Here is a 24,792-nt window from a genome sequence, read left to right as displayed (position 1 = left end):
TTTTTTAAGAGTTTTTTTTTTATTTAGGGATTTGCTAGCCACCTTCTCCTGGGCTATTTTTCGGCTTGTAGCCTCTCCTTTGCTGCAAAGATTGGGTGAAGTACGGTCTGCGGCAAAGGTGGCTAGCAATACAGAGAATAAAGAGAAGTAATCATTACGGATTTTTAAAAGATTCTCAGAATTTTGTAAGTTTGAAATGAAAAATTACCGCAAAAAGGTCAGAAGTAAAATAATTACATATAAAATATGACAATTACCGAGAAAACTACGGAAAACAGTAAAACAATATGACAATTATAAGAAAAAAACAGTCTTTTGCACTTTTTTTACGGGCACCCGCGGGTCCACCCGACCCGGCCCACTTTTGACGGGCCGGGTGGACCCGCGGGTCAATTTCTAACGGGTCACCAATAGGTGACCCGGACCCGGAAATTTACGGGCGGGCCGGGTGGACCCGCGGGTCCGGGTCACTTTTGCCAGGTCTAAATGGGACAAACTTGATCATTCCATCAAGTTTTCCGTCGAATGACTCATAGTTTTTGTAAGCACGTCATTTTTTTAGAACTTCTCTTTAAAATAAAACCAAAACTCCCTTGGTTTTCTATTGATTTACAATCCAACCCCTCTACCTTTAAGTATTAACATAACCAACAAATCCATTGAATTTACCAAAATTGCCACTCAAGACCTAAAAACGGGATTCTTCCCTTTCCAAATACGATTTTCATCCCCAAAAGGAACTTTTCAAATATTCCAGCTGTAGAGACGCTTGGATCTCGCCCAATATCCATTCAATCTTGCCAAAATGTGCTTCCCCCATATATTGCCCTAAATGATCCCTAACACATAACGATTTTCACAGCTAAGGGAGAAGATTTGTTACAACGGCTAGTTCTCCCCATTCCTCATCTATAAGGGTGTGTTTGGCGTACCGTTTGAAATAGCGTTTAAAACGCCGTTGTGCAAAACGCCGTTTTGGTTCAAAACGGAGTTTTGCCAAACGGCGTTTCCATGTTTGGTTGGCCAAATCAAAACGGCATTTAAACGGCAAACGGATGTATTGTGTGTTTGGTTGCAAATGCCCCAAAATGGAGTTTTAGTGGTAAAATGACAAAAAAGGGCATTGTTTGGTTGGCCTGAATGTAACTCAACTACTCTCTCATCAGGCCCAATATTAAAAGGTCATTAGGATCTCATTCAAACACTATTAAAATTAAACATCATTGCCAAAAAAAAAAAAGGCTATACCTTTGGGGTTCTTCACCTTCTTCTTCTTAATTGCCGGATTTGACGGACGAGTGGAGGCGCTGAGGCAGTGAGGCGTGAGAGGGTTTACAACTTTGCAAAGTAGATGAAGAAAGTAAGAAACTAGAGTTTCTTTTAATTCTTTTGTCTTTAAAAAATCAAAATTAAGAGATCATATAATGATATCAGCAGCCCGTTGTTTTGAATTAAATATTAACAATTTAACAAATTTGTGTCCTCAAGAATGATATTAACACCCCCACTTTTTTGGTATTTGACGTAACGCATAAAATCGCATGCATATACGTAAAAATAGGTTTTGGTAAGGGCAAACATGTAAAAACCCACAGCCCCAAAACTTCGTTCAAAACGGCGTTTTGCAAACGGACCTCCCCCCCTCCGTTTGTAAAATACCGTTTTGAGGGTTCAAAACGGTATTTCAAACGGTGGCTGCGCACCCAAACACTCCCAAACGGCCGTTTGGCCCCAAAACGGTGTTTCAAACGCCAAACGGTGTTTTAAACGGTACGCCAAACACGCACTAAGTACCCAATTAGGAGTCCTCCTCTAACAACAACTTTCTCACACGAGAAATCAACAAGCAACAAACTCTCTCTTTCAAGCATTTCCTTCTACTTTCCTCTTTTTTTCCTTTGAATTTTTGCCATTTCAAACTGGGGCAACGACTCGAACAACGTCTCGAAGCCTTCAAACAGAGTCTCCAAGACCCACCTCCTTCCCCACTTCCCTCGGCTTCACCGTTGGTTTGCAACTCGGAAGGCTGCAAAAGGGCAAGTCCTACTCTCATTTATACTGATTTACACTCATCAATACTGATTATCTCGACTCATTTACTGTCATTGGATTTTCTCCATCATTGCATAATAATTTGCGCTAACAAGTTGCTTCTTTGACTTCAATCAGCAACATATAATTCAACTGACCTACAACTTTGATGCTGTCTTAGCCTTTACTTGATCACTGTGAAGACTGAAATTTTGGTTCAGGACCCTTTGTTTCAAACTGATTTACACACATTTCTCATTTAAACAAAACAATCTCAACTCTAATATATTTCATTATATTCACCCTTCAAACTGTTTTTTTTATCTTTTTATTTTACAGTTCAACACTCTGAATTATTTCATAAAGGTTAATCTTTCATGTTCTTGCCATTGTGTTCACCTACCCATTTTATCATAAATCATAAAAAAGGAGAAAACTCCGATCTCGCTATTTTACGTCATTAGTGATGGGGTACGAAAAGCAACGACCAATCAGCTATCAACACGTGACCCTTAAAGGGCCCACCACAAATCCAACACCTGCCCAGGGGTAACTCGGTAATTACCTAAGAGTAGGTAAACCTAAACTCACAAAGGGGCCCACCTGTCCTGGGGTAGGTAATTCAACCACCCCAGGGCTCTCTCTATAAAAGGCCTCTCAAGGCTCAAAACAAGTGGATGACTTCTGAACCACCACTCTTAAAGTTTTTGCTCTGCACTTCTGCTCATACTGACTTGAGTGTCGAAGGGTTCGTCCGGAGGGCGACTCCGGATTGGTCTTCTGACCTCGTGCCCTCTTGTGCAGGACTTCAGTTTCTTCAGCTCAGCTCCTTGGGCCCGCCAGATCAGCTCTTACGACATTGCCATATCTGTTACCAATATTAGGCCTAACAATTAGATTTCAGACTCTTTTGGTATCTTGAACTCCAACGTTCAATCCGTCATTTTGCACCACCTAAATTCAATCCATATTTGCTTATTACTCTGTATTGATCAGCACATTGTTTCTAACTTTCTGCCTACATCCATATTCAAGCTTTTGAAATTTATTAGTTTTCAGTTTTTTAACTAACAACTTTCAAAGACGTGTGGGAATCTCTCAAAAAATCTTTCTTCCAATACTCTGAAGCACGCAAATCAAACCTTCGTAGTCATTTCAATTGTCGACTTTCTTAATATCATCAAATTCATTTAAAACCCTTGTCGCAATTGAAAATAAACCTTAATTAAGATATCACTTTTTACAAGTAACCTGCTCCGTTGTTTGGTCAGGAATATCTTGCACGAATGTTGCCGTAGTCCTCCAATCTAATTAAACATTTTATATCATCACTCACCCAACATCGTATACCGCCGAGAATAACGTTGCAATTAGTAAAACTGATCTTGAATAGATTTTAATACCAATGCAAACAATGGACTTCAATCTAATTACTTGAATGGAATTCCACCCGCCAACCACCGGGTTCATCCCAACTCAGTTTCCAACAATTTTAATACCAATGAAATCAAATAAATAAGAAAACTCTCTCACTCATCCTAGATGTGCTCCTTGATTACTTAAAACCTTATAAATATAATTTTCGCATTAGATATTAATTTTTTGAAAATGATTTAATCACCCCCTTTTCTTCCTAAGGCCACCCCTAAATTTTTTTGTACAAGAAATAATTAAAGGGAAGATTGACCCCAACCCACTGTAATTAGGGGTACAACTCGGGTTGGGTTAATCCGAAAAAAAAGTTTGGCCAGGTTGGGTTTGGGTTGAGGGCTTGGGCAACCTGGCCCGAGTGAAACCCGACATTTTTCAACATATTTTTAGTAAGCTTAAAAACTCGGGTTGGGCCCTTGCCTAACCCTAGTGGGACTGAATATTAGAGGGTTGATCCTAACCCTCTATAGATCGGAGGGTTAGGATCAACCTATGAAAATGATTCCTATTTAGGTTGTGGCCCATCTAATTGACGGTTTGGATCATCATATGGTGCGGGCCATAGCGTACTTTTTCATCAATATACGGTAGTGGTGATATATCATTTCCCTAAATTAAGGGGGGGTGATTATTTAGTACGGAGGTGTGGCATGGGACTAAATATCTCGCATATTTCTACCGTTGAAATCATATTATAACTATGTCAGAGCTTATTAAGACTCTTGTCTAACCGTAAACCAACGGGGGGCCTAAGTGGTAGGTGACGTGTGAGAGGAAATTGTCCAAGGAGAGAAGGACCAACCAACCAATGAGGCAGATGGATGATGTCATGCCGCCACGGTTTGCGTGTTTGGGTCTCCTCTTTCTACGGCCCTAATTTTTCAGCGACCCCCTCATTTCACCAAACACTTGCAAAACTCCGGAAATAGAAGAAAAGCTCCGCGACATTTCCAACTGCATACGGAGATAGCAGGCCCTCGTACGGACTACTATAACAGCTTTATATTTATAATAATCTAATCTAATCTAACTACTATATACAAAGGCAAAATGATGGGTTAAGTTCTTCTACCCTTTGCTGTTATTTCCACTTGTGTCCCACTGCCATAATTCCAATTATATCCCACATGTAAGGGCATTTGTATCATTTGCCGTTATTTCTGCTTGTATCCCACCGTTTAATCCACACGTATCATTTCTCTTTTACCGTTAACCCATTTGCTGATATCTATTTGTCTCTATGAGAAATTATTTGAGAGTAAAATCGTAATCTACATACAAAAGTATCGACATAGGGTACCTATCTATGACAATTACGGCAAAAAGCTACCAAGAAGAAGTAAATACATATGACAATGATAAAGAACTACTTTTTATTACTCATGGAGAACCCTTGCAAAATATTGATGGATTCTGGGCACTTGAAGAGGAACAACAATTATGGAAACCCCTATAGATTTGAGGGCTAGGATCAGCCTATGGAAATGGTTTAACGGGCACAACCGATTGATGTTGTGTTTCATCACATGGACGGTTTAGAACAACCTATAACCCTCTATAGATCGGAGGGTTCGGATCAACCTATGAAAATTATTTTTGGGGCACAACCTATGTAGTTTGGGATTTACACGTCAGCATTACTGTTTTACCATTATCACCTTTGCTGATATCTAACTTCTATCTCTATGAGAAATTATTTCAGGGTAAAATCGTAATCTACATACGAAAAGTACCGACATGGGTACGGGCCATACCGTACATTTTAATAGAATGAGGAGTGCGATCATCAAAATACAGTGAGTAGTGCCATTGTAAAATATGGTAGTGAGGACAGTAGCACTATATATAATTTCAAACCGTCGTTGTTACTTGGATGTTCCCACGTAGGTCGGGTTTAACCCGAACCCGACGGGTTCAACCTGAATTTGGGTTGTGTCGGGTTAAGCTTTTTCGCAAATCGGGTTGGGTTGGGTTGGGAAAAATCAACCCCAATTGGAAATCGGGTTGGGCAACCCAACCCGACCCGAAACCCGAATTTGGGTTCCATCTGAAGAAGTTCTGTATATGTGTGTTTTTATTTTTCAACATTCAAATAGTCTCCACAGTCCACAATGGATGGTTTGGATAATCCTGTGGTGCGGCCCATACCGTAATTGAATAAAGTGAGGAGTGTGATCATCAAAATATAGTAGTGCAGATAATATTTCCCTTTGTTAATTGTTAGTTCATGTTTGGTTTGGATTTTGAGAACCGATTGTAAGTTAAAAACTGATTATTGCTGACTCACTATTGGTTCTCAAAATCCAAAACAACCCGGCTTGAGTTGAGGTGGTCAACAAATGGTGCCATATCAAATCGGGTCAGCCCGACCCAACCCAACCTGAATTGGGTTGGGTCGTCAACCCAAGTTGCACCCCTAACGATGACGAAAAAACTAATTTTCCTTATTCACTATGTGCGGTTCAAATTACAGAAATCTTGATATTACGAATGGAGGACACCTGTAAAAATATTGACGAATTCTGAGCACCTTAAGAGGAACAACAATCATGGAAACCTCTATAGATTGGAGGGCTAGGATCAACCTATGGAAATGATTTTACGGGCATAACCTATTGATGTTGTGTTCCATCACATGGACGGTTTAGATCAACCTATGATGTGGCATGTACAATTTTAAATGGATAATTTAAATGGATTGATGCACGTGCATTTTTACTAGTATATACCAAAGGCAAAGAGGGGTGGAAATAATCAAAACCAAACGGTAGCAAAGTCCATTACCCTGCTAATCAAGTTTCTCAAGTCCGTCGTCGCCCGGTCATGCCGGAGAGAGAAGGCTTTTATTGCTGCCCATTCTTTTCACACACCCAATTTAGTTTTCGTAATTGCACAGACCTAGCTTTTCTTTTCTTTTTGCATTGCCTGTTAACAACTTTTTCGGATCTGTAGTAACCTTTTGACTGCTCTTAAAGGACTAAAAGACAAGGTGCATCGGTGAAAATATCAAAACCCGGTTGTGCTGATATCATTTCCCATGTAAAAGCGGTGTTTTTTTAGCTGGCATCTCCTCCGGAATGAGTTGGGACTGCTTTTCACAATCCCCACGCAACTCAATCTGTGAACCCAAGTTGTAGGGTAGGACGCACCCGATAGAGAGAGGTGACTTCCATCTCTTACACTACCTAAGTTTTGAAATTGAGACATCCGACTATATATGTGTTACGAACCCGATCCGGTTCACAACAGATTTGATCTTCTTAGAGGGAAGATCAGCCTCTTGACCCACTTCGAGGGAAGGATCAATCCTCCTTTGGGCACGAGATACAATTTCTGTAACAAATTTCTTCATTCCTCTAAAAGTCTGCGTACATGATATTTATAGAAAATCTCTAATCTAACTAGACCTTATCAATAATACTCCTACTTATCCTAAACAACTAGAAAGCAAATCTCAAAAGTAACAAAATCTAAACAAACTTATCTCTTCCAAGTAGACACGCAACAATATGCATTGAATATAGTAGGAGGCGAATAGCCTAGAGAGAGAGAGAGAGAGAGAGAGGGGGGGGGGAGCTAGGTCTTGCAAGGACTAAGAAATTTGGGCAATGTCCCACTCATGTGGTGGCTCACCAAATCACTCGTCTTAATCAAGCCACTGGTGATTCTCACCGCCCCTTTTTTTGGTAGGTATGTGATGTAGGACCGGGAAAGAGAAATATCTACAATCTTCATCTCAGTATTATAATGGGAACTGATCGATCGGTTCTGCGCACCTCCAGGGCGACGGGACCCCCTAAAATTCTATAACAGTGTCTTCTTCTGTAGGAAAAGCGCCTGTGAAAATAAAGCGAGAAACACTTTTCAACCATTCATTTGTTGGTGGCTTACCTTAGATATTCGGGGTCCCAAATCTGTCTTCGCATTGGATGATTGTAATATTTTATAATTGTTGTTGTTGGGTGTGTATTGAGGGGGGTTCTTATACCATGAATGCCAAAATATATGTTCACTTGTTCAGTAGAAGTATAAGTGGGGTTTTACTCGTACAATTCTCAGTGCCATTTCTCTCTCAGGCCTCTTTATTTTGTTACGCACCCGAATTGGTACCTAAACAGTTTCTAGAACAAAGTTCTGCGTGTATTTATTGATATTTCCTTCTCTAATTACGACTAATATCCTAACTAATACAAAAATCAGAAAAATCTGCACGTAACATTTTTATAGAAACCCATGCAAAAAATATCCAACCTCATTTAGAATCATGGGTGTGGATTTTGATTCATGGCCTATTCCTAACAAGGCCAAACCGATAAATGGTCTGTATCATCAAACAAACCAGTCCCACTTATACATCTTTGCACACATTTTTTTCTCGTGGAAAATATGTGCATGCATCATATAAGAACCCATCAATGAATGGGCTAAAAGTTGAAAAAACGATGATTAAATACTCAACAAATCAAGGGACTAAGATTGTTCAATTCATTGGATTTATGTCTGACAACCATTTTTTATAGTGCCTAAAAGAAGAATAGTTTGAATCACCAAAGACCTGAACCCTACTAGCGTGCCTTCTAATATATTTTGGGCAGTGATAAATCGACCCCCTAATATCTTAAATCAACATACCCCCATCTCTCTCTCTCTCTCTCTCTCTCTCTCTCTCTCTCTCTCTCTCTCTCTTGTCTCGCTCTTCTCATTTTATCACCACCCTCCATTCCATCTTAGGCTGAGGGGGCCTTTTGATCGAGGATGTTGCTGCATTCCTCTGTGCTATGGCTAAACTCTCTACAATTTGTGCAGGCCATGGATATCCAGTCATACAATATTGGTTGCTTAACCACTCCGGATGTAGTTCTAAAGTTTATGGAGTGAAGGAGGGGTTGATCAGCTTTCACTTGGTCGCTCATCTTAGCATAATTTAGTCTCGACGATTCAGCAGTTTGGGTGTCCATATAGAGAGGTTTCCCTATGATTCGATTGTGGGGAGTCCAGAATTGGAGGTGAAGATTGGGGAAGCGGGGATTTCAGTTAGCTTCTTTTTTTTTTTTCCGGAGAGGTATGTGGGGTCCATCTTTAGAGGATTAGGGGGCCTATTCGTGTGTATGGGGTCCATCTTTAATGGTTAGTTTTGTCTCATAGTAATAGATATTTGTATTTGTGGTATAAAAGATAGTAAAATAAACTTATATACTATTTGATAGGAAACATTTGGGGCGCTGAAGTTATTTAGAACCTTTTAAATGAAAAGTTTTTTTAAACTATTATAAACCTTTTAAATAAATAAGGTTTTGCTATTGGAGTAGCAGCGAAGCAAGGGATGAACGGATCCCCTTCGGATTGGATTCACATCCGTTTATGTTGGATCCATTTAAAAGTGTTGTTTTGATATTAGTTTCCTAGTCTTGGTCTCGACGCTTTTTTAATTGGACAGTCCATTGGAGTGCGTTGGGTCTTACCTATGTGTATGGGTGCGATCATAGGAGGATTTTTACTAATACGTCTGATTTTTACTGATTTTATGGCTCTTTTCTGGATAGGATTCAAAATAAATTTGAATGGATCCAATGGGCACAATTGTAACATTTCTACCGTCTGAGAGTAATGAGTAGAGAGAGGTTGGAGGCATAAGCCATAAGCATGTTTTGGTTCGTCCTAGTAAGTCAGATTAAATCACAACCACAGTTTGAAAACTATGGGCCCTGAAATTGAAAGGTAGGCTACTTGGTTTGACCGATGGGTGGGGACGGCACTTGCATTTCTTGTAGAAGAGTACAGTTTTCCCGGGTGGTCAAATTTACCGAATCACTTTCTGGTAAAAGCCAAAGGTCCCGTCTCACTTTCGAGTAAAAATAAAACGGCTTTCATTTCTTTCCGAGATTGACGGTGTAAATTCGTTGATTTTAGGCAAATGAGGGTATTCTCGGCAACCAAAAATCAAACGGTAACGGAGACAAGACCGAAGAAGGGCAAAGTTTCAGATTTATGTATTTAGCGCACTAGCAGATCAACAGCGACAGCCACAATACAAACGCTGCAAGAGAGAGAGAGAGCGCTAAATAAATCCCCCTCCCACAAAATAAGGGACCCTCCTCCCAATTACTTTCAAAATATTACTAAATTCCCAGACACCTCTGGACTAACAACAATCTGTGTATTTCCTAATTCATTCATGGAACCCAAAGTGAGCACAGTATGAACATTATTTAGAGACTCAAAAAAGCAAAAGGTAGAACTTGTTTTTACTGCTGCTCTTAAATGAATGAAAAGGAACAGTAAAAACAACTAGTAGTTGACCCGATCAAATATCTGGAATTGGAACCTGAAAATGACGACTACCCAATCCTTTTCCAACCGAAAGATGGAAATTCAAAAAGGTAGCCTGAAATCATCTCTCTCTTGTTCCTTCTTTAGCACAATACAAACCCTAGAGGAAAGGACCCTTTTCATTTTTACAAGTCTTACTCAGCCATGGACGGTAACAATAAAAAAAAAATAGTGAAAAAGGTGATATGCAATTGCTCTGACCAACTACTTTAAATAGGAACATGAAAATCGTCACAACCCAATCTTCTGCAAACCAGAGATGGAGGAAATAGAAAACTAAGCTCAAAGTTATCTGCTTTTTTAAAATCAAGCACTGTATCAGAACTATGTACAGACCCTAAAACAACAAAAAAAGAGAAGAAAAACCATTTCTTTTTACACTTGAAGTCCTACTACACAAATCTGCAGCAAAAACAAAAATGTTCTGTCAAAATAAAATGCCATTTGCTTGGTTTAACAAGCACCAAACAGGCCAATCAATGGCGAGATTTGCTTATTCCACAAAGAAACGCCGAACCCAGATAACCAGTTGTTTCCCTAACAAGCTACTACCTTGTTGAAAAAGCTCCGGATAATCCACACCCCCATTCATGGCGGAATAAATTTCGTAATGTCCAAGAGAAATGTTAGAAAAGAAACTTATCATTTTGTAGAACACAAATCCCAGGTAGGATATGTTGATTAAAGGTGGAATTTGTTTGTCTACCGCCAAGCGGAGACGGTGAGAAGCAGTGTATCATTCCATGAGAGAGAAAGAAAAGCAGGAGTGGATTCTACCAAAGAATAACTAGAACTGTAATCGTAGCTCCAGAGGAGGATCTTAGCCTGACTTATAGCGTAATGGCTGAGACAAACCGATTCAAACCCGCACTTTTCCATTATTGATTTCCACTCTGCTTTCTCTTCAATTCTCTCCCGTCTCTCCTCTCCTTCTCCGGGCCGGACCACGCCCGCGATCCGCCGTCCAAGAAGAAGTCTCTCCACCCGGACCCGCTCCTCCGACTCCCTCTCCATGCTTGGCTCCAGCGATTCAAAAACCGCCGAGTAATATCTCAACGCGTTCCTAAACCGATCCAAAAACCCAACCCGATTCAAACTCGCCTCGTACTCGCCAAGCGTCACAACCTTGGGGTTCAGCGACTTGGCTAACCGGAGAACCCTCTGTACCTCGTCCGACGTCTCACCCAAGAGATTATAGAGCTGGAGCATGAAGTTAACAGCCAAGAACTCGTCCGAGTCGATTCGGAAGTTGGATTTGTCAAGTTCGCGAATCGGGGTAAGAACGGGTTCGAACTCAAAATTAATATCGAGCAGCCTGGCGAAGTCGCGTAGGCGATTTCCGGTGGCGAGCAGAGAGGCGGAGGGAGAGTGGCCTAGTGCAGGAGCTGGAATGCCGGAGATACGGATTTTGGAGGGCTTTCCGGCGGATCTGGTGGCGAGAGCTTGAAGGAGCGCCGCCCACTGAACGCCTTGAACAATCCCGAAATCCACGATATGTATCCGATCCGCTGACTCGGTCGCCTCCAGAATCGCTTGGTTTGCGGTGAGATGGGCAAACTTGGAATAGGGGCAGGCATCGTTGAGGGCTTTGTAGGATAGGGTAAAATCCTCGGGAGAGGAATCGAAAGAGAGCTGACTCGTTTTCCGGGCGAGAAGGCGCCCGTATAAAGCTTCAGCGAAGTAGAACGCCACGCGTTCCGTTGGGTCCCCGCGGTCCGACGTCGATTCACGGAGACGGACAAGGGTTTTAGCGGCGAGGTCGGGATCGGAGTCCACAATCCGGGCGCAGTCCAAGAGAGATGTGAGAAGTGGCGATGAGGTGGGCGACTCGGTTTCTGGCGAGTTGGGCGAAATGGCCGGGTCATTCTTCTTCCGAGTCACCGGAGGCAAGGACGAAGTCTCCTTCAGCATAGGCAGTGGAGGCGGAGGTAGCCAAGTTTGGATTTGCAGAGGAGGAGGTGGGTGGATCTGATTGGCGTTTTTCTTCTGGGCGTCAGAGAAAACGATTCGATTTAGATCGGGGGCGAGTCGATTGGAGGAGGAGGAGACTATGGAGTCGGAGACAAGAATGGGAGAGAAGTGGTTGCTGTTGTGGTGCCACGACTCGGTGGGTATCTCAGAGCTCTCGGTGGACTCGCCCATGAGACTCTCCATCCACTCGTCCGATTCGAACCCACCACCGTCGGCGCCCAAATCTGACATCCGGAAACCGGGCACCACGTGGTCGAGTTGTGGGAACAAAGAAGGGCCGGCGTCTGATGGTCCGGCCAAAGGGAAAGCGTCGGAGTAGCCGAAAGCGAAACGGTCATCTGTGGTTTTGGTGAAGAGGGTGGTGGTAGGGTTGGATGGTGGCCCCCACGGGTTCAAGGAGAAGGTGTTGAGATGTTGCTGTTGCTGTTGCTGCTGCTGTTGATGCTCTTGCTGCTGCTTCTGTTGTTGTTGCTGCTGCTGCTGGATCACTTGCTGTGCGATCGCCATCAGATTCCCACTATCAGTGCACATATACGCCATTTCTCACCCACAGGAAAACTCTACTGCTCCGATGATATTTACCTGGGAAACATGACTAAGATAGTAGGTGCTCGCATTGAGCAGATAAAATGAAGTGGGGCTTAGATTTCTGAAACAGAATAAGATATAGAAGAGACTGGGTTTTTTGGAGAGAGAGGGTGAAGTGGAGGAGGTTTTGAAACCCAAGGGAGAGGACTTTGCTGGAGGGAGAGAGAAAGAGAGAGTGAGAGAGGGGTTTTGAAAGGGAAGCGAGGGCTTTGCTTTTAAAAAAGCGTCAAAAATCCAACGCCTTGAGAGGCAGGAGAGAGAAAGTCGTCGGAAAAGAGAAAACCGACAACACATACGGGACCCCACCCAACCGATAAAAAAAAAAATTTCGAAAAAAGAAAGAAAGTAGGCAGTGATCAAAGAAAGGGGAAACCCTATCTTCTCGGCCATGCACGAGTTGCTTTCCAGAAGCCATCGGCCCTCCCATGTTGTGCGCACAGCATGACGTGGCGTCCCACTCTCTCTGTGGTCCCCACTTTCAGTGAAGTGACACCACCGGAATACAGCTGACACGTGTACTACGCCCAATATCAACTTGCCACGTCCGTATACGGCGTACCTGTCACGTCTCGCTTACCTCATCATAGTTCTTTCACAGTCACATGATCTTCGCCGTCCGTTTTGCAGATCTAACGAAAGGCTGACGATTTGTGGGTCCCACCCAACCCTTTTTACCACGGTAAAAAAGGTTCCTAGAAATGAGAGTAAAAATTTCTCGCTCTCCCGTTCGGAAAGCGGCGAGTTAGCCCGCCCGCTTGCTGTAAATTATATCCTTTTCTTTTTGGACGGCGTATGGGCCCAGTGAGGAGGAGATAATTAGACAAAGGGAGTGGTGGGACCGTGGGAGCGGGACGGTTGAAATGAAACAAAGAGAGGGTGACGTTTTTCCGATAAAAGCAATATTCAGTTATTTTCTAAAAAAGAATTATGTAATCAATAAAAAATAGCCCCAAATCCCTTTAAAATAAAAATGAGGAGAAAGAGGCGAATCACGTCGTCGCCGTCACTGGGTGGAGCGATTTGACACGCAATCGAGTTGATGGGAGGCTTATCGGAGGCTTATCGGAGGCTTATCTCCAATTCTCACCCTTTCCTTTTTATCAATTTCTTTCTTTCTTCTCTTTAATTCAGAATTGACCATCTCTATCGCCGATCCCGTTCCACCCCCACCCGGGAATGTTGACGCCCCTGCTTCGCCTGCTTTTTAAATTGAAAGGACAAGGTGAGATTGCGTCCATAACAAAAATTACAATATACCTATACAACATCTACGTATTTTATGGGCTCTACTGATATTGACACTATCTCATGTTGTCTTTCATCATTAAACAAGCTGTCACAATTTATTACAGTTCCCAAAAAGCCCATCGTAGTGCCAATATCAGTAGCCATTATATGGTGTGTACTGTCAACTGTGTAGGAGTGAGAGAGTCCAGAATTTTTCTTAACACATTCCAAACCCGCTCACTGTTGGTGTTGGGCAACAATGTAAATAGGTTGCGGCCGAACAGGTGAACGGTTCGGATTTGTCCTATGAAATGGGCCCCACAATACTTCTTGAAAACGACTGGATTTCACACACACCATATAAAATCTCATAAGTGGCCCCGAAATTATACAAAACCTTACAAATGTACATCCGATGAGTATTAAATATCTTATAAATGTAAATTTATTTCTAGCATTAAATATCTTAGGTAAAAGATACAAGAGAGAGAGAATGGCGGGGGACCTATACCAGGACCATGGCTGCTCGCCCGGCATGTGTAACAAACCGCATGTATGCCTTATAGATGTAAAGTTCGTTATAGCTATTAAATAACTGACATTTGAGAAGGTCTGCCTCTATTTTCTACTCACAAAAATTGCCCTTATCATTTTCCTTAATTTATAATGAAAAGGGAGAGAAGAAAGGGTTGAAGTGAAGAATTTTACACAGATTAGATTAAATGATTGAATATGCTGAGATTTGATTACCATTTGATTAAGAAGTTTCTAAGGCTTCAGTTCAGGCATAATCTCCTGATAAACTATAGAAAGCATGATAGTTGATAACACATAAAAAGCATGCACATCTTCTATATTTTATCATCTCTAGCGAATATGGGAGCTACAATGGGTTTTGTTTTGAGAAGGTTGATTGACTCGTGGGTTTGAAAAACCTACAATTTCATAGAACATATGCAAAAGGTTCCCGTGTGTTTTAGTTGAAACAGGGAAAAAAGAGAAAGGAGGAAGAAGAAGCCCCCAATAAATAGAGTTTCTATTTGAAATTGTACCATTTCAGCATGGTTCTATTTTCATTGTTTTGCAGCAAAATCCATCACTAACGATTTCTGTTTTGGGGTTTTAAGTTTACAACATCAAGAAATTTTTAAAATGTGGAATTAAAATACCTTGAAAGCAAAATACCCTTTCCAGTGATCTCTCTCACTCACTCTCTAATGATAAGTTTTTTATTTTTTTAACCCGGAATTTATCTAGGAACCCGGTGCGGCACCTGATATTTTATTAATAGAGATGAAGAAGTACAAGAGGACATGTCACCTTGCCTCTAAAAACCGAGATCAGACCAGTTCCAAAAAGTATTATTAAGTCGAGGAGAACAAGCATGATTAGCCAACGAATCTGCAGCACAATTGCCTTGTCTATATTTGTGAGGTATGAAACAATTCATACTAGAAATGAGAGACAATATATCTTTGAGAAAATAATGGATAAACCAGGGATGCTTATTGTTGCTTTTAATGAGATTAACCAGGAGTTGGTTATTAGATTCAACCCAAATATTGGTGAGGTCTAAAGTTTTGCAATATCTTAGCTCATCTAATGAGGCTCCAGTTTCAGCTACCACATTCGAAGATATACGATAAAAATGAGCAAAAGAAAAGAAAAGAAAAGAAAACCTTGCCCAGATAATTTCTAATAATACGTCCTTATCAACATTTAGTTTATACCAATTAGTAGGCCACTTGCACAAGCTCACCTTCATGATTTTTTTTATATTAGGAATGATGATTTCCTCTATTCCCAGCTGTGTTAGAGCCAAGCTTTCCAAGAAGCTACATCTTCTTATTGGTTTGAACTCTTTAACCAAAAGGTGTAACCAATGGTTATGGGCACAACTATGTTTTGATTATAGGCACGAACTCACATTGTCCTATATGCTTAGCTAGCTATTATAATCCCCCAAAAGTTGTTAGTCAGTCTTTGACAGCTAGCCGAAGCACATGCGTCAAGTTGAGTTCGTGTCTATTTGCAATATATATATTGGCGCTACCATGTTTTGATAATAAGGGAAACTCCCCTTGTCTTTTATTATTTGGTGAGCTGTCAAAAGCTATTACACCTCGTGTTTTGATAATGGGCCGAACTCACGTACTAAAGAGAGGGAGAGAGAGAGTTAAGTTCGTGTCTATTTGCAATATATATTGGCACTGCCATGTTTTGATAATAAGCCAAACTCACCTTGTCTTTTATTATTTGGCAAGCTGTCAGAAGCTATTACACCTCATGTTTTGATAATGAGCCGAACTCACATACGAGACGATATATATATATATATATAAGGAAAGGTTTCTGAGGTATCGCTCAACCTGAGCAACCCACTAAATACACCATCTCCCATAGTTGTTTGACTCATCCAACCCATTCTTTCTATAGGTAATGGTTAAGATTATATATATATATATATATATATATATATATATATATATATATATATATATATATATATATATAGAGAGAGAGAGAGAGAGAGAGAGAGAGGAATATGTTCGTGCGCTTGAGCATTGGAACCGAATGGTGTGCTTGAGTGCACCATTCACATGGGTCCCACAATTTCTATGAGGATCCAAACCATTCATTTGCAAGGCCCTATCATAGATAGGGTGTGTACCAAAAATCAGCTTCATTAAATCATCCTAACCCCTCCAAAAGTGGAGGGCAAAAATGGGTAGATTTGTGGTCTGTCCATTTTGACCTCCACAAATGGATGGGTTAGGATGATCCTATGGAGCTGATTTTTTGTACACACCCTATCTGTGTAAGGCCCTTTCTAGTGAATGCTTTGGATCATCCTAACAATGTGGGCCTCATTGGTTTGAGAGCTCAAGCTTACCATAAGGTTCCAACGCTCAAGCTCACAATCCTTTTCCTCATATATATATATATATATATATAAGGAAAGTGTTCCTGCGGCTAATTCCATTTTATTTTATTAAATTGTTGATAAAGGAGGTGGTGTATTATCAAGTGATCCAAAACCTCATTAATTCAAATAAATTCAGATTTACTAGTATAAAGATTAGTACCCTGACAAAATTAAATAAAATGTGGTGAAAATAAGAGCCTTTTTAAACTCCATGAAGTCGAGATGAGCTTAAGACTTTTAAATAGGAATAATAAGAGGTGGTTTGGAGAGTCCTCCAAACAACATATTCCACCCCCTTTCCAAACTAACCTCATTTTTGTTTTGTATTCTTCCTAGAGAAATGAAAACAAAAGAGGGTGCAAATGCTAGGAAAGGCGGTGAAATATTATATCCCCTTCCTATACAAAATAGTCAAAGTGAATAATTATTGATGATTGATTTGCTGAAACGTAAAAGACGCGATTGACACCGTGTAATTAGTGCCGTGGAGTTGAAATCAAAGGCCAAAACATCATTTGTTTCATCTTCCGTTCCTGATTATGTGGGAACGTCTACTGAACTTTTCTGAGCTTGGATTCAAAATTTTCTGAGCTTTTGTAAACACACTGACCACTCCCCCCTCTCTCTCTATGTACGTTTGTGTTTCTTGTGCGATGACGACAGTAAGCACAATTGAGACCCAAATTTTATTTTATTTTTCGGATTTTAAGGATTGATTTTGATTCCAAAACTGATTATTGGATTCAAAATTGCAGTTTCTTCTTACTCAATGTTCGCAGAAGAATTGGGCAACGCTATCTAGAGAGAAAAATTGATTTCATTTTGGTCACAACGCTATCTATATGGCTCAAAATCCTAATTGCAACAAATAATAGTTTTTTTTTTTTTTTTTCCAAAAAATAGTAAGACATCCTAAAATGAGTAAAACTCATTGTTTAACTATAAATACTTAAATAATACCTCCACAAGTTGGGTCCACTTCCATGTGTACAGACTACAGCGCGCGTATAAAAATTGTTGGTCATTACTATTGTTTTTATCCTAGTCTTATCGGAGCATATATTCTGGACCCTTTGCCAAACATGTTGATTTTCGCCCCCATTAATTTTGCAAAAAGATCTTTGTTTAAGACGTTAAGTAGGAAATCATTAATCTTAGATCATCAATTTAGATTGATGAATTATGAATGCGATTAAGCGTGAAACTATTTGATTTACTCATTGCCCAAAGTGATCAATAACAGGTATAAGGGTAAACAATGCACCTTATCCTTTTAAGATGCGATTATTTAGCATAGCTCTTAGTCTAACTACATCAAGATTATTACTTGGTTAAATTGTTGGGTGAAACACTAGTGATCGTGGCCATTTCTTTCTAATAAAGTTTCACCATTTCAAAAAAACAAAAAACAAACAAACAAACAAACAAACGGGTGAAATACTAGCAGTTGTCAACTGCCGTCAAAGATCAAGTCATACAGATAGGCAGTAGAAGATCGTCTGTCAAACGCTGCAGAGGATCTTCAATCATCAATCAAATTACACATCATTTTCTATTTATGATTGTATTCTAAACATCTGTGTGGTTTTGCTATTGATTTTAACGGTTGGTTCTGCACCAAACTTGTAGCAGTGGGTCACCCGGCGATGGACCCTCAGATCAACCATCCTGATGCCCGATGGGATGTGCCCATTGTAACATGATCTTTTTCTCTCGTTAAGAGGAGATGTCTTGCTAGTCAATCTCTAAAAATGAACCATAGGGGAACAGCTCAAGTTGATTTTTGGGAAATTGGCACCGCCTTGCGAGTCAATCTAAAAGTTAACAGTATGGGGGTGCAACTCTGGTCTATTTTTGGGAATTCAGGTTGAGCTTTTGCCATCAAATTGGTTCCTGTTCGGGTTGATGCCAATTCAGTTTTTTAGCAAAAGCGTCGATGCCAAATCCTTTTTTTATTTTATTTTAGCAAAAGCACAAGCCAACCCGACCCGACACAAGTTGCACCTCTAGTTAACAGTCTACGGAGAATGATTTTGGGCCGTCAAATGGGTGGACCCTACTTATGCTCTTAACTGCTAGCATATTTCTAAGGAGATATTACACCCTTGCCATGCAACGTTTCTAGGCAGAAAGTAAGTGTGCAACTGGGGTTGAATTTCAGGAATTCAGGTTGAGATTTTACCATAAAATCGGGTTGGGTGGGGTTCGGGTTGATTCCAATTCATTTTTTAGCAAAAGCTCAACCAGACACTACCCCAATCGCACACCTAGCAAAAAAACATTATCAGAATCAACGCGTGAAAGCAATTTCTTGGCCCTATTGGGGACATATTCGTGAAATGAAGACCATTGATATTGTAGAACATCATTAAGAAACTGACGGCCCTGGTCTTATCAGCATTGGACTCCAAAAACCAACGGTTTACCTTTTATCTGGAGAAGCTTAAATGACACAAGGGAAGGATCCTAATAGCCATTTTCCTTGTAAAAATTGACCAATGGCAAAATTCTCCGTCACAATAGGGCCAACCAAACGGTGATTATGGATAGACACAGGAGATAAGATCACCTCTTTATTTAAACTTGTCTAATTGGCTGTTCATACCTTTCTTTCCGTGATTGTTACAGCCAACCAGAGAGGAGCGCCAATATTAATATTAAAACAAGGGGCAACAACAGGGCAGGAGAACTCAATCACGGCTGGCCAAAACAAGAATAGCACCAATCCTCAGTCGCTTTCTCTTACTATACTAGACATGTTTTGGCCAAAAGAAGAAGAGCTATAATGGCAAAAAACTCGGTGGTTATAAAGGGACAGCCACTCTGACCATAAAGAGGGCATTTTCGTCATTAAAATAAAGTTAATAAACATTAATAATGGCCGTTGATCATTAATTAATATGAAACATCTACATAAATAAAATCTTCAGGTGCGTCAGTTCTGACGCAATGTCTAGGTTTTTAAGCTTCAAATTAAATACATCACTATCATTGGGTGACGAGTGTGAGCCCTGTCACTTTCAATGTTTCATGCCACTACTTAAATTTGCATACCAATTACACAAAAGCAGCTTCATTCATGCTGTGAGACTAACGTGGCAATTGACCAAACTCTCCCCCTATATGTCAACAAATAACTGATAACCCACGCTGCCCCTATTAAGCTTGAATTAGGCATTTCTAGTTTGGTTGCTTGCACGCACGTAGCTACCTCGTAGAGTAGGGGTGAATCAAAACTTGGTCGTCAACCGGGAGGTGACAAGCCAAATACCCTCCTCTTAGTTTATTACCTCGTAGAGTAGTGGTAAGTAGAGTTTGGTTGTCAACCTCATAGAGCAGTGGTAGAGGGTGTCGTTACCAATATATAGAAACGAGGACAGCTTTCAATGGCACGAGTAGTCGTTGTTGCTTACGTTAGAAGAAGGCACAGACAAATACGGGAAGCTTGATTTCATTTGATCAGAAGGAGGGAGTAAAAACTGAGGAAGGCCGGATAGGCCGGCAGATACAGAAGAAGCCGGTACATCTTTAACCGGCAACAAAGCTACTCGCCTATGCATTAGTGGTTGCCAGTCAAGAGTTCACAACGGGGATGACGATCTCCATCCATTCGATCGTCTTTTGATTCACGAAAGTCATTAAACAAATTTCATAAGTGATAGGCGGAATAGGTCGGTGCTATAGCATCCATCGGACTAGACGAGAGAAAGAGCATCAATCATATCACAAGATTGTGTTTTTTTGCTTGGAATTTGGCTAGTAGCATACTGATGTCACGTAGGCATACAAGGAGAAGATAATCCAAGTAGTTTTGGGGTACTTTGAAACTCTACATACAATCAACAAAGGTTTTTGCTGATGTGGGCAACAAAACCAACATAAAACCCTACAAAAGTCAAGATATTGTGCAACCAAACTGAGTTTTGTTCTTGTAATTGTTCTGGGGAGAAAAATCTTCTAATGTATCTCTATGGTTTTATCTACCATGTGCATAGAAAAGGAAGACTACGGGTAGTTCTTTCCCACAATAAGTTGTGCTTTGTCTCTTTATTCTCCTAAAGATCCATGTTATTTAAAAGTGTAACTCGGTCACTTAAAAATAAGAGCAATGATAGATACAAGGGAGCCCTTTGCATAAAGAGCTGGAAAAGGGCCCTTCATTGGATCCACGTCATTTTCAGTTACATTTTAAAATCAATTGAAAAAGCAAAATCAGTTACATTTGATGATGTGGATCCAATCAAGAGCCCTTTTGCAGCTCTTTATGCAAGGGCTCCCATGTATCTATCGTTCCTCTAAAAATAAATAGAAAAATAATAAAAATATATTCTCCAAGGAAATTAATGCTTACACACCTTTATTCCAATCGGTAAATCCGTCCTTTTATTTTTAAACGATTTTATTGGGAAACATGAATTATTTTGGAAGATTAGGGGTATAATAGATCCAATGGATGAGAATGGATAGGATCTAAGCACAATAATTGGTTACGAACCATATCCATTGGATCCGTATCCGAGAGTTCAAAATTATTTTGGAATGTAAACATAGCCATAAAATCCAAGGGAGCATCTTTAGATCCAAACGGTGGGAGTCAAGGTACGAAAATACGCTTTATGTGTTAGGATTGCCGGAATCAGGCTCTGGGATCGGTGTACTATTCTGAGATTAAATGAACAGAATCAACGGGGGCAAAATTAAAGGGGGAAATGCCAAAATCAGTTTCCCGCTCAAGGAGGTGGTATTCTGATTTAGCTCCGGTCGGACTGAAATTTTTATTGGAATCTTTTGAATTAAATCTTAATTTTAACTTTTTCCATTACATATATAAGAGAATCAGAATAGAATCCAAATAGGATGGTGATTAATCCATTTGTTTGCCAATAAGATTATTTTGATTTAATCTCCGGTTTATAAAGGAGACATTAGGTCTCTTTGGATGCCACCAAAAGTGGTTTTTATTTGCATATAAGATTATTTTGGCTTCATCTTATTTGTAAATGAGGCATTAAAACCCCTTTGGAAGCTGTTAATTATATTATGAGGAATGCTAGAAAGAAGGGAGCCCTTGGAAAAATGAGACGAGAGGGCTCTCCAATTGGCTGCACATGCGCGTTAAACATTCGTTGACTTTTACATTTGTGCAAGGGCTCCCTTCAGTCTAGCATTCCTCTTATATTAATTTTAAAACTCTCTAGTCTATCATTTGCAAATAATAATAGTTAGGTTCAAAACCATTTGCGTATAAGATTATATGCAAATAACTTTTAGCGCTATCTTAAGAGGCCATAATTGTATTTAATTTACATTTTTATATTTTGATTTAAAATTAGTTGTTGAGCAGTCAACAATTGATAGCTTGAAAGCTTCAAACAAGAGCTCTCCAACAAACTCACTTTCTTGCTGAAATAAAATTTAGCAGTTCACTAATCACGTATCACAAACATTCATAAACTTCTTTTAATGCTTTCAATGGTGATTGAACCCTGCTACATGAATTAGCATAACTCAAACTATCTGTTCAATAAATTAGTACTGTTTTGTGCAAGGAGGTTTTATATGGTGTCCTCTAAGTACATATGCTCCTAATTTTCAAAAAGTACAGTGGGGCCACTTCATAGGATGATCCAAGCCTTTCATTTGTTGGACCAAAACATAAATAGGCTTGTACCCAAACTGCAGGAGGGGGCCATCCACATAGAGAAGAATTAATGCCTCTTGGGTAGCAGGCAAGAGTAAGAAGAAGCTTTAATTTCCAACACTAGAAAACCCCGTGATTTGCATTTAACTCGATGAAGATCGATCAAAAAATTGGGTAAGATATGAAAAAAAAAAAAAGAGGAAGTATTAAAATGGTGTGGCAGCCAAGGAGCATGATAGAACATTGTAACAATGCACGTTGATTTAGTGAAAAATGATGCAGCCGTTGTTTTACTGCCTTTTATTCAAAAATGGTATCATCAATGGTAGAATCGAACTTTCAACATACCATCATAACAGCAAAGATTTTGAGGCATTAGGCTTTGAATGAAAAGAAAAGGAAAAATAAGTGTAATGTTTAGTCAGAGTGATAATGAAAGAGAGAATTTATTTGGGCGTATGAGAGAATTTAGACCAAATACCATAAGCTTTAACATTCGCAGTAAATGATTGACCTTGTCTGCTCCTGTGGGGTATGTCTGCTTGCTCTAACGTTGCTAATGGGCCAAGTGTCGAGATAAAGGCTAACTTGTATTGAGGTGCTTTATTGTGCCAAGAAATGCTATGGACAAGTTATGAGAAGTGACCTTACTCTTTGCACCAACCATAATAATGCGTAGGAACTGGTCGATATAGCATTGCTTGGCACAAAAAAAGTCTCCTAGAACATTTTTAAGAGAAGTGGGAATGGTATCGTTATTACTTATAGATCGAAGGTCCCTCTAAATATAATTTGATGGATGGTGGTACGAGTTACTTCTCGTTCACGAGAAATCTGACAATGGAAAAGCAGGAAATTCTGGAAAATTCCTGCAATCCAAACAGGGATATTCGACGAGAGAAAATTTCCTACAATCCAAACAAGCGATATTCCATGAGACAAAATCGCACTTGACAGAAAATTTAGGATTGTATTTGGGCACTGTGTCAACCACTGTGAGGTAGATAGGAAGATAGGTTCGAATTGCCTCCAAGAATGTGATTAAGGCAGACTACCTACCATCCAATTGCAATACATTCACTAGTGTGCATTTTCACATATAATTTGTGTGGAGGACCCCTTTATACTGGCGCTTGATATGACACTGAGCGTTGGAGGAACAAATTTCTTTCTTTTTATTTCATTAAGCACAACACACGTGTTTATCACTTCAGCTACTTTTAAACGTATAGATGCAGCTAGGATCACCAACTATGACTTACTTTTGGGAATTAAACCATCTAAGGTGAGGTCTGCAATATAACTAGCTTAGATCAATCACAGTCAGCCTCGTATCTATAGTACACACTAAAAAGCATGGTGTAGGAATTCACTCCTAGATCTTCCAACTTGGGGATGGAAATTAATTGAATTTTTACCTTGATTAAAGGACTCAGTACCTCAATTATAACTCTGTAACGCCTGGCATATGTTATAAACCGAGATTTGGTATAGAATGAGTTTGCCACCAATGCCACTCGGCTGAAGTCAGTCTCTACTTCTAAATCATAACTCAAGTCAAATATTACATGTTTAATTCTTACCCTCTAGAATATATGATCTAGCTAGGACATGATATTAATGGAACTTAAACATGCTATGGATGGCACAAAGCATGATAACATGTAAATATGAAACTAAAGTGCTCTTTGTGTTATTCTAAAACATTACTTAATGATCCCTCTGGATCTTTGGCAATGAAAAATCAAAGAAAAACTTGAATTGAACGAGATGGGTTTGATGTACCTTTCACCATGGCCACCACTTAGAAGCTTGTATTCCAATAATCCTTCCGTCCTTTTCCGAGCACAGCGAAGTCGCAAAAACACCCTTCCGTTCTTCTTTTCCTTCACACACCACTCGGTAACCTCATTTCAACAAACTCTCATCCTCTCGGCAAGCTCTCAACGTGTATGGTAATAGGAAGAGGGACCAATGGTCTCTTTTGTAGGCAAAATGCTCCCATAGGACTTTCCTTTATTGCCTAAATTCGTTTGAATCCTTTAGGCATAAGTTAGCAAGTGTAATTTTGCAAAGTTGCCTTCCAAAACATTTCCGAAACCAAAGGGTTACCTTATATTGAAGAAAGGTGGATTAGAATGCAAAGCCACACCAATTTTAGCAACTCTAGAACTTAGAAACCTATGTTCTAGAATTCCCAACAAAGAGGAAACTATGAGTTTTGAAACTTCAAACTTAGGAAACGTCCAACACTTTGCACATGCGACCACCCAGCTTAATTAGAAGGTGGCTACCAGTCCAGCCTGGGGTTGGTAGTGCCTTTGTTAAAAAGCATAAAGGAGGTATGATTGAAAATATGTGGGTTGAATGGGTGCTTTTGTTAAAAAGTATAAAGGAGGGGTAGGATTGAAAATATGTGGGTTGAATGGGTGCCTTTGTTAGCAAAAGTTTAAAAAAAGTGAGGTGTCAATTCCACCGAATTTTCAAAAAATTTGAAAAAGCTTGGGCTTTTTCCTCTCAGCTTATTTTAGTAGATATATAGATAGATATATAGGATTTGCTAGGGACCATCGCAGATGGCATTTCAAGGGCCGGCTGTTGCATGAGAGAGCAACCACATAGGCTCACTTTTCAACATATTTTGTCT

General features: G+C 40.0%; 1 protein-coding gene across 1 annotated transcript; it reads right to left on the bottom strand.

The window, feature by feature from the left end:
* Positions 1 to 10,063: 10,063 nt before the first annotated feature.
* LOC143875602 (GRAS family transcription factor) lies at positions 10,064 to 12,553 on the bottom strand. Its single transcript, XM_077377204.1, has one exon. The coding sequence runs from the start codon at positions 12,301 to 12,303 to the stop codon at positions 10,495 to 10,497; it is 1,809 nt and encodes a 602-aa protein (XP_077233319.1). The 5' UTR covers positions 12,304 to 12,553; the 3' UTR covers positions 10,064 to 10,494.
* Positions 12,554 to 24,792: the final 12,239 nt, after the last annotated feature.

The sequence above is a fragment of the Tasmannia lanceolata genome, unplaced genomic scaffold (assembly GCF_043159265.1).
Source record: "Tasmannia lanceolata isolate RefF3 unplaced genomic scaffold, GAP_Taslan_0.1 ptg000004l, whole genome shotgun sequence".
NCBI lineage: Eukaryota > Viridiplantae > Streptophyta > Magnoliopsida > Canellales > Winteraceae > Tasmannia > Tasmannia lanceolata.
This window is presented reverse-complemented; position numbering and strand designations above follow the sequence as displayed.